At 43.4% G+C, this 10782-nt stretch overlaps 1 protein-coding gene across 1 annotated transcript; it reads left to right on the top strand.

Moving 5' to 3' along the window:
• The first annotated feature begins 1039 nt into the window (after positions 1 to 1039).
• Positions 1040 to 10356, top strand: LOC135549475 (uncharacterized protein C6orf62 homolog). The gene is made up of 5 exons (XM_064979471.1): positions 1040 to 3138; positions 3498 to 3674; positions 5006 to 5131; positions 5485 to 5619; positions 9178 to 10356. Exons 1-5 carry the CDS (start codon positions 3010 to 3012, stop codon positions 9301 to 9303), a joined length of 693 nt encoding a protein of 230 aa, XP_064835543.1. The 5' UTR covers positions 1040 to 3009; the 3' UTR covers positions 9304 to 10356.
• Positions 10357 to 10782: the final 426 nt, after the last annotated feature.

Here is a 10782-nt window from a genome sequence, read left to right as displayed (position 1 = left end):
TCTCTTTGCTTATTTTTAGTTGTTTATTTTATTTCACCTTTATTTAACCAGGTAGGCTGGTTGAGAACAAGTTCTCATTTACAACTGCGACCTGACCAAGATAAAGCATAGCAGTGCGACACAAACAACAACACAGAGTTACACATGGAATAAACAAACATACAGTCAATAATACAGTAGAACAAAAGAAAACAAAAAGGTGAAAAAAACAAAACAACAACACTGTTTCACAACTCCCTCGCAACAGTTCTCATCTATTGAATATACATTTATTTTAGGCAACAGTCATATACAACAAAATACACAATGTGGACCCAGAGGATATTACTTGAAAGTATGAATTAAAACGCTTATTTCCAAAGTGGCCCTCGATAGTAAAAACAATAACACATATAATGATTAAAAGACAAGACAAAATTACACACAACCATAAACAGATTCATTTATATTGGCATCCTAAAAAGCGGCACTATTCAATGCACGTCTCCCTAATCTTAAAAACCAACGATATTAATTTCACATTAAAACAATGTATTAATTGCACATCATACCAATCCTTCAAAAACAACGCCCCTGACCAGCAGTAGGGGGCACAAGAGGCAGTGGAGTGGTTTCTGTTAGACAACCTTGTTCAAATGAAATAACTTTGCCTGCTTTTTAAAGCTATTTGTACTTTTTAATACTCCAGACCTTACCAATGGTCCTTCCCCAGTACTCATCATTTCTCCAGGTCTTACTAATGACCATTGTGAGTATACCAGTCTGAGTTTGAGCTTCTAAACCCATTTATATTCATTATTTTTTTTCTATGCTTGTAAACAACTTTTAAGCATTAGAAAATGTATAATTGATCAAATAAAACTCACGTAGTCAAATATGCCATTAATCTTAAAAAAATAAAAATAATTGTCGACCAAATTCGACATTCTCTCATTATTAAACCTCCATTATAAAAAGTCCTTGCTTGAAACAACGAAAAGACGCCACCTGCTGGAGGGAGATATATTCTCCGCCGTGTTGGGCCTCTCTCTCCGTCTCCGGAAATATCTCTGTGTGGCTGTCTGACGCAGTTCAGACATTTTGGGTAGATCATTCAACCACACCGGGCCGAAGACTAACAAGAAACTGAACAAAAGCCGTTTTTTTTACAACAACAAAAAACATCGTTCAATATGGGTCCACCAGGAGACAACCCACGTCGCGTGTCCTTTGACAGAACGGAGGATTTAAGTTGGTTTGTCCATTTATCTTGACATGGCATGCAAAGGGTTAGTTTTGGTGGTTGTGACGACTGAAGAGAAAACGCAGATAAATAGCTAACACCTCCCCAAAAAATAAGCGTGTGAAAGATATTTATGACTTGCGTTTATTGGTGTCGGTTAAATAAAATCAAGTTGGTTCTCTCGACGGGAATCCTTAACATCATGATGATAATGTAAAATGACAGGATACAACAGTTAAATCTGTTCCGATATTAAATAGCAAACCAGTCGGAAATGTAAAACGGTTAGATGTCACTCAGCTGGCTGGCTAACCGCACCACATACAGGCCTCAATTACTCCAAGTAACAAACATATATGATGTAGCTAACTAGTTAACCCACTAACTAGTTAGTGTATGCAGACTAGATAGCTCATGTTAGCTCGTCAGCTAAAAAAAAATATTGCCGTCACGATGAGTATCGACAATGGAAGTAAACGAGGCCCCAGGCCAGTTCAATGGAGGTAAACGAGGCCCCAGGCCAGTTCAATGGCAGTAAACAAGGCCCCAGGCCAGTTCAATGGCAGTAAACAAGGCCCCGGGCCAGTTCAATGGCAGTAAACAAGGCCCCAGGCCAGTTCAATGGCAGTAAACAAGGCCCCAGGCCAGTTCAATGGAAGTAAACGAGGCCCCAGGCCAGTTCAATGGCAGTAAACAAGGCCCCAGGCCAGTTCAATGGAAGTAAACGAGGCCCCGGCGCAGTTCAATGGCAGTAAACAAGGCCCCAGGCCAGTTCAATGGCAGTAAACAAGGCCCCGGGCCAGTTCAATGGCAGTAAACGAGGCCCCAGGCCAGTTCAATGGCAGTAAACAAGGCCCCAGGCCAGTTCAATGGAAGTAAACGAGGCCCCGGCCCAGTTCAATGGCAGTAAACGAGGCCCCGGGCCAGTTCAATGGCAGTAAACGAGGCCCCGGGCCAGTTCAATAGCATTAAACGAGGCCCCAGGCCAGTTCAATAGCAGTAAACGAGGCCCCGGGCCAGTTCAATAGCAGTAAACGAGGCCCCAGGCCAGTTCAATAACAGTAAACGAGGCCCCGGCCCAGTTCAATAGCAGTAAACGAGGCCAAGGCCCCTGGAGATGTCAGGTTATTTTGTTAAACGTCAATGTTGTAAACTCAAACCTGGTGTCAACATCTGGTATTACTTTCCATGATGGTTGTCTGTACCCCCCCAGTCTGCCAGTATTACGCTCATAACGCGGTCTGAACACAAACCACGTCAGTCATGGACAAAGCTTTGAGTTTGACAAGACGACAGTATGAATTGTGTCTGCTAGTTTTGAGTAGTAGCCTTGTATTTCAGTAGTGAGAAGTAGTGTCGGTATGTTTTTTGTTGTTGAAATAGCTATTCTTTCTGTTAGTAGTTTGTTGTCAGTAACAGAAAGGAGAAAGGTGTACCAAAATACGATTTGTTCATGTTATCAGTAGGCCAATGACGTGTTGAATTAAAGTTTAATTTGGCTTGTATTTGAATGTCATGCTTTTAATCACATGGCTTCTTGAATAACTCATGAAACAAATGTAGCGAAATATTAAGAACCCCTCCCACCCACATACAACTTACATAGTTTGATATTTCATGAATTCCTCCTTCAGTTGGTGGGCATTTCAAAAGAGCGAATTCAGAATCATTTGATTTCTCGGTTCTGAATGGGGTAGTAGCTACATCTCAAAAGCTAAATAGACAACTCGAAAGTATAGGCAAAAATATTCTGTAAAAGAGAAGACCACTAGCATCAAAATCTAATAATGGGAGACCCAATCTGGAGAAGAAACCAAACTAGGAATCGACTCCGTGCTCAGATTCAGAAGAAAAGGGAATCTTTGGCTGACCAGTTTGACTTCAAGATCTACATAGCCTTTGTTTTCAAAGACAAAGTGAGTATTATAGAGAAGTACCCTATGGGACCTGCCCAAAAGTAGTGCATTATATAGGGAATAGGGTGCCATAGGGCCCTGCCCAAAAGTAGTGCACTATATAGGGAATATGGTGCCATAGGGCCCTGCCCAAAAGTAGTGCACTATATAGGGAATAGGGTGCCATAGGGCCCTACCCAAAAGTGGTGCACTATATAGGGTGCCATTTGGGACAACCATTCTTTAGCTAGTAACTTCTCTGGTGTGATCGACTTGTCTGCCCGTTGATCTTAATGTCTCTTCCCTGTTTCTCTGCTCCTTCCAATGGCAGCAGTCTGCACTGTTATTCTCATCCATTCCCTGTCTCTCTGCTCCTTCAGAAGAAGAAGTGTGCGCTGTTCGAGGTAGCTGAAGTGGTACCAGTGATGACCAACAACTATGAAGACAATATCCTGAAAGGTGTGCAGGCTTCCAGCTACTCCCTCCAGAGCTCCATGGAACTTCTGCAGAAAGATGTCGTGCAGTTGCACGCCCCACGCTACCAATCAATGCGCAGGGTAAGTCAAGAACTGCATTCCTTCCATTGGGATAACCTAAAAACCACACCCACATTCCTCCTTATTGTTGTTAAGGAAATGTCAACAATGAAGGTTCCTAATTTCTACTAGTCTGACTCACACTGGAGCCTTTCGCCAGCGGGCCCACATTGTCCTTTGGGTAAACACTGACATAATGTGTTGTTTATTGACGCTCACAGACATAATGTGTTTTTCATTGTCCTGGGTAAACACTGACATAATGTGTTGTTTATTGACGCTCACAGACATAATGTGTTGTTTATTGACGCTCACAGACATAATGTGGTGTTTATCGACGCTCACAGACATAATGTGGTGTTTATTGACGCTCACAGACATAATGTGTTGTTTATTGATGCTCACAGACATAATGTGTTGTTTATTGACGCTCACAGACATAATGTGTTGTTTATTGACGCTCACAGACATAATGTGTTCTTTATCGACGCTCACAGACATAATGTGTTGTTTATTGACGCTCACAGACATGATGTGTTGTTTATTGACGCTCACAGACATGATGTGTTGTTTATTGACGCTCACAGACATAATGTGTTGTTTATTGACGCTCACAGACATAATGTGTTGTTTATTGACGCTCACAGACATAATGTGTTGTTTATTGACGCTCACAGACATAATGTGTTGTTTATTGACGCTCACAGACATAATGTGTTGTTTATTGACGCTCACAGACATAATGTGTTGTTTATTGACGCTCACAGACATAATGTGTTGTTTATTGACGCTCACAGACATAATGTGTTGTTTATTGACGCTCACAGACATAATGTGTTGTTTATTGACGCTCACAGACATAATGTGTTGTTCATTGACGCTCACAGACATAATGTGTTGTTTATTGACGCTCACAGACATAATGTGTTGTTTATTGACGCTCACAGACATAATGTGGTGTTTATTGACGCTCACAGACATAATGTGGTGTTTATTGACACTCACAGACATAATGTGGTGTTTATTGACGCTCACAGACATAATGTGTTGTTTATTGACGCTCACAGACATAATGTGTTGTTTATTGACGCTCACAGACATAATGTGGTGTTTATTGACGCTCACAGACATAATGTGGTGTTTATTGACACTCACAGACATAATGTGGTGTTTATTGACGCTCACAGACATAATGTGTTGTTTATTGACGCTCACAGACATAATGTGGTGTTTATTGACGCTCACAGACATAATGTGGTGTTTATTGACGCTCACAGACATAATGTGTTGTTTATTGACGCTCACAGACATAATGTGTCATTTCTCGGTTGTTGTTGTTGTTGTTGATGCAGGATGTCATAGGATGCACCCAGGAGATGGACTTCATCCTGTGGCCGCGCAACGACATAGAGAAGATAGTCTGTCTCTTGTTCTCCAGATGGAAGGGGGCCGAGGAAGAACCCTTCAGGCCTGTTCAGGTAAAACATGTAGCTTCCTTCACCAAATGGCTACACACCTGGGTCCTATTCATTAGATCACACAGTAGGAAAAAGGTTTGAGAGAGAGAGAGAGAGAGAGAGTGTTTATTGGATACAATCAGGTAGTCCCTCCCTGTTTTGGTTTATTAGATTTTTTGTGTGTTCCTCGTGAATATACCCCTGAAATCACATGTAATATATTCAACTAATATTCTGTACTGTCACGTTGATGGCCGGTCATGGTGCACGTAGTAGGGCCTATTGAAATTGAGCTGTTTTTTTTACGTCGCAAAAAGTACATTTTTACGAAGTGTTGTATCCCACATGTATTTTCTGTTTTTATTTATCCACAGGCCAAGTTTGAGTTTCATCATGGAGACTACGAGAAGCAGTTGTTGCATGCTGTCGGCCGGAGGGACAAGGCTGGAATGGTTATGAACAACCCAACTCAGTCGGTCTTCCTCTTTCTGGACCGACAGCACTTACAGGTCAGTCCTGCTTTCCACCCACGGGGCTGTGGTCAATAGGGTGTATCGTTCAACCAATAGGCTAAATGTTAATTGTGTAGATACTCCTATAAGAATAACCGATGGTCCAACCCTCCATGTCGCCGTCCAAAGTGGTTGAGAGTTTTAACCCTTTGCGTGAGAATGCACCAAGCGGTTTTATGTTCAAAGCCTTTTACATTTAATTCAGTGTGTTAATTTGGCTCTTTGCGACCTCGGGGGGAAACAACTTTGCAGACCACCACAACGTGAAGTCGATGCCAGAAAGAGGCTCTGTCAAGACCTCGGTGATAATTATCCGATGTATTACGTTGCGAAATCCTACTTTCGGGACGTGAACGATCTGAATGTGTTTTACGATGCCCACTATCATCCCGCAAGAACTTCTAACGCTTCAGGCCAATGACTAACTTCCTGTAGCACTCACTTCTGTCATCGGGAAGTGCTTTGAGAGGCTGGTTATGGCACACAATTCGTCCACCATCCCAGACACCCTAGATCCACTCCCAATTTACATACCGCCCCAACAGATCCATAGATGATGCAATCTCTACTGCACTTCACACTGTCCTCTCCCACCTGGACAAAAGGACCCCCTGTGTGAGAATGCTGTTCATTGACTACAGATCAGCGTTCAACACCAGACTGCCCTCATAGCTCATCACTAAGCTAAGGACCCTGGGACTAAACACCTCCCTCTGCAACTGGATCCTGGACTTCCTGATGGGCCGCCCCCAGTTGGTAAGGATAGGTAACAACACATATGCCACCCTGACCCTCAACTGGGGGCCCCTTAGTCCCCTCCTGTACTCTGTTCACCCACAATTGCGTGGCCATGCACGATTACAACACCATCGAGATTCCTGACGACATGACGATGGTCGGCCTGATCACCTGCCACAATGTGCCAGCTGACAGGGAGGAGGTCCGTGACCTGGCAGTGTGGTGCCAGAACAACCTCTCCCTTAAAATAGTCGAAACACACGCAGTTGTAAAGAACGCGGGATATTGCTTCTTCCCCCTCAGGAGGTTGAAAAAGTTTGACCACCAAAGCCATAGACTGTTCTCTCTCTGCTTCCGCAAAAAAAAGCTTTGCAATTAAATATATTCATGACACTAGTATATAGAGACACACTTTGACTGTGAATCTCTCTGTCAGACACTTTCCCTCACCAACAACGGCTAGACCGTGATGGCCAGCTGTTTGATTCAACAACATACAAAAATGGAAATTACACAAGATATGTTTATAATATATTTTATTAACCTGCATCAAGTTTGAACAGCTTCCATCCCTAACCAGTAAAACTACTGGTTAAAGCTACATGGACTATCTGAGTTACCCCTGTTTCTTAGACTCTTTATTCTCTCTATGCACACTCACACAAACCCTCACTCCATCAGCTGATCACTCACACAAACCCTCACTCCATCCTCTGATCACTCTCACAAACCCTCACTCCATCCTCTGATCACTCACACAAACCCTCACTCCATCCTCTGATCACTCACACAAACCCTCACTCCATCATCTGATCACTCACATAAACCCTCACTCCATCAGCTGATCACTCACACAAACCCTCACTCCATCCTCTGATCACTCACACAAACCCTCACTCCATCAGCTGATCACTCACACAAACCCTCACTCCATCGGCTGATCACTCACACAAACCCTCACTCCATCAGCTGATCACTCACACAAACCCTCACTCCATCCTCTGATCACTCACACAAACCCTCACTCCATCCTCTGATCACTCACACAAACCCTCACTCCATCCTCTGATCACTCACACAAACCCTCACTCCATCATCTGATCACTCACATAAACCCTCACTCCATCAGCTGATCACTCACACAAACCCTCACTCCATCATCTGATCACTCACACAAACCCTCACTCCATCGGCTGATCACTCACACAAACCCTCACTCCATCATCTGATCACTCACACAAACCCTCACTCCATCAGCTGATCACTCACACAAACCCTCACTCCATCAGCTGATCATTCACACAAACCCTCACTCCATCATCTGATCACTCACACACAGTGGTGGAAAAAGTACCCAATTGTCATTCTTGAGTAAAAGCAAAGATAACTTATTTACATACAGTTGAATTTGTACGTTTACATCCACTTAGTCATTTTCTCCAACAATTGTTTACAGACAGATTATTTCACTTATAATTCACTGTATCACAATTCCAGTGGGTCAGAAGTTTACATACACTAAGTTGACTGCCTTTAAACAGCTTTGAAAATGCCAGAAAATGATGTCATGGCTTTAGAAGCTTCTGATAGGCTAATTGACATCATTTGAGTCAATTGGAGGTGTACTTGTGGATGTTGTGACCAATTTCCAAACACCTGAAGGTACCACGTTCATCTGTACAAACAATAGTACCCAAGTATAAACACCATGGGACAACGCAGCCGTCATACCGCTCAGGAAGGAGACGCTTCTAGAGATGAACGTACTTTGGTGCGAAAAGTGCAAATCAATCCCAGAACAACAGCAAAGGACCTTGTGAAGATGTTGGAGGAAACGGGTACAAAAGTATCTATATCCACAGTAAAATGAGTCCTATATCGACATAACCTGAAAGGCAGCTCAGCAAGGAAGAAGCCACTGCTCCAAAACTGCCATAAAAAAGCCAGACTACGGTTTGCAATTGCACATGGGGACAAAGATAGTACTTTTTGGAGAAATGTCCTCTGGTCTGATGACACAAAAAAATGATTGTTTGATCATAATGACCATCGTTATGTTTGGAGGAAAAGGGGATGCTATGTAGGGAATAGGGTGCCATCTTTTTGGGACGTAGAGAAGCAGACTGACCACTCATTTGTGTTTGTGTCTGACTTCAGACTCCCCCCTTAATTCAAACATAATGCCACTCAACCAAGTGCAGCCACACAATGGCTTTGGGGAAGCTAATAGCCTATTGAGTTGTAGTACTCCGTTGGGAGCCATTGATTCAATTAGGTTCATTCAGACAATGTTGCTAAACCACGGCGGAGTACCTATTTTATTTCTACAGGGTTAGACAGTTGCTCCCGGCGACGTGTAGCTCCTGGCGACGTGTGGCTCCAGGAGACGTGTAGCTCCAGGAGACGTGTTACTCCCGGCGACGTGTAGCTCCAGGAGACGTGTTGCTCCCGGCGACGTGTGGCTCCAGGAGACGTGTGGCTCCAGGAGACGTGTGGCTCCAGGAGACGTGTGGCTCCAGGCTAACATTCCTTCTCTTTGTGGCAGACTCCCCTCAATGCTAACCTGTCACCACTGCACTAGTCACACAATGGCTTTGGTAAAGCTGAGAGCTCTAACGATGGCGGTAGAGAATCATTCTGTCATGGGGCGATGATGTCTTACCCACAGAAATATAATGTATAAGTGGAATTACTAATTGTTAATAGATTTTATTTCTGTGGTCTCTTCCATGTTGTCAACCATGTTTTCTCTTGTCCCCCTCTTCTCCCCCGTTGTCAACCATGTTTTCTCTTGTCATCCCTTCTCTCCCCTGTCAGACTCCTAAAACCAAGGCCACAGTTTTTAAGTTGTGCAGCCTTTGCCTGTACCTGCCCCAGGACCAGCTAACGTGCTGGGGCGTTGGCGACATGGAAGACCATCTCCTCCCGTACATGCCCGACTAGGCCCAGCCGGCCTCCATGGCTTCCACCCACAACACAAGGAAGATTAACCCACAAGTCACTGAAGCAAGTTGATCTCTCTCTCTCATCCACCACACATCCTTCCTTTTGAATAGAATTGAACAGGTGCTTGGATCTCCCTTTTTGTTGTTAAACACTTGTTCATACATTAATTTACGTCCTCCTGAAGCACGTTTGTTTTTCCTTACCAAGCTTCCTCCTCCGACCAGTTTCGGCTTGGTTTTCCCTTTTGTCCTCCATCTTGTTTATTTTGAACCTACACAAACATTGATTTTGAGTGGTTGGTTATTCCCCCCATGGAGCTGCACTGTCAACAGACCAGTCCAGTCACTGAAGGAACTCTTTATGTTGCTACCAAGCAGGAACAAAAGCCACACAGGCTTTCATGAGGTTCAGTCTCTGCTGGACACATTGTAACCCATGTCAAAGATTGTAAAAGCTTCTGTCATTTGAAAGATGTTTTTAAAGAGGAAAAGATGCCCGGGGGGGGTTCTAGAACGACATCTATGATGTGTTTTTAAAGAGGAAAAGATGCCCAGAGGGGGTTCTAGAACGACATCTATGATGTGTTTTTAAAGAGGAAAAGATGCCCAGGGGGGGTTCTAGAACGACATCTATGATGTGTTTTTAAAGAGGAAAAGATGCCCAGAGGGGGTTCTAGAACGACATCTATGATGTGTTTTTAAAGAGGAAAAGATGCCCAGGGGGGGTTCTAGAACAACATCTATGATGTGTTTTTAAAGAGGAAAAGATGCCCAGGGGGGGGTTCTAGAACGACATCTATGATGTGTTTTTAAAGAGGAAAAGATGCCCAGAGGGGGTTCTAGAACAACATCTATGATGTGTTTTTAAAGAGGAAAAGATGCCCAGAGGGGGTTCTAGAACAACATCTATGATGTGTGTTTAAAGAGGAAAAGATGCCCAGAGGGGGTTCTAGAACAACATCTATGATGTGTTTTTAAAGAGGAAAAGATGCCCAGAGGGGGTTCTAGAACAACATCTATGATGTGTTTTTAAAGAGGAAAAGATGCCCAGGGGGGTTCTAGAACAACATCTATGATGTGTTTTTAAAGAGGAAAAGATGCCCAGGGGGGTTCTAGAACAACATCTATGATGTGTTTTTAAAGAGGAAAAGATGCCCAGGGGGTTCTAGAACAACATCTATGATGTGTTTTTAAAGAGGAAAAGATGCCCAGGGGGGTTCTAGAACAACATCTATGATGTGTTTTTAAAGAGGAAAAGATGCCCAGAGGGGGTTCTAGAACAACATCTATGATGTGTTTTTAAAGAGGAAAAGATGCCCAGAGGGGGTTCTAGAACGACATCTATGATGTGTTTTTAAAGAGGAAAAGATGCCCAGGGGGGGTTCTAGAACAACATCTATGATGTGTTTTTAAAGAGGAAAAGATGCCCAGGGGGGGGTTCTAGAACGACATCTATGATGTGTTTTTAAAGAGGAAA

Source organism: Oncorhynchus masou, chromosome 12, assembly GCF_036934945.1.
Source record: "Oncorhynchus masou masou isolate Uvic2021 chromosome 12, UVic_Omas_1.1, whole genome shotgun sequence".
Taxonomy (NCBI): domain Eukaryota; kingdom Metazoa; phylum Chordata; class Actinopteri; order Salmoniformes; family Salmonidae; genus Oncorhynchus; species Oncorhynchus masou.
The sequence above is the reverse complement of the archived record's forward strand: the minus strand, read 5'-3'. Positions and strand labels throughout refer to the sequence as shown.

Bases quoted from the DNA above. Each gene is read 5' to 3' on its own strand.
- LOC135549475 (XM_064979471.1), top strand. From the start codon at position 3,010: ATGGGAGACCCAATCTGGAGAAGAAACCAAACTAGGAATCGACTCCGT. The intron at 3,139-3,497 runs GTGAGTATTATA...CTGCTCCTTCAG, and splicing joins CCTTTGTTTTCAAAGACAAA to AAGAAGAAGTGTGCGCTGTT. The intron at 3,675-5,005 runs GTAAGTCAAGAA...TTGTTGATGCAG, and splicing joins GCTACCAATCAATGCGCAGG to GATGTCATAGGATGCACCCA.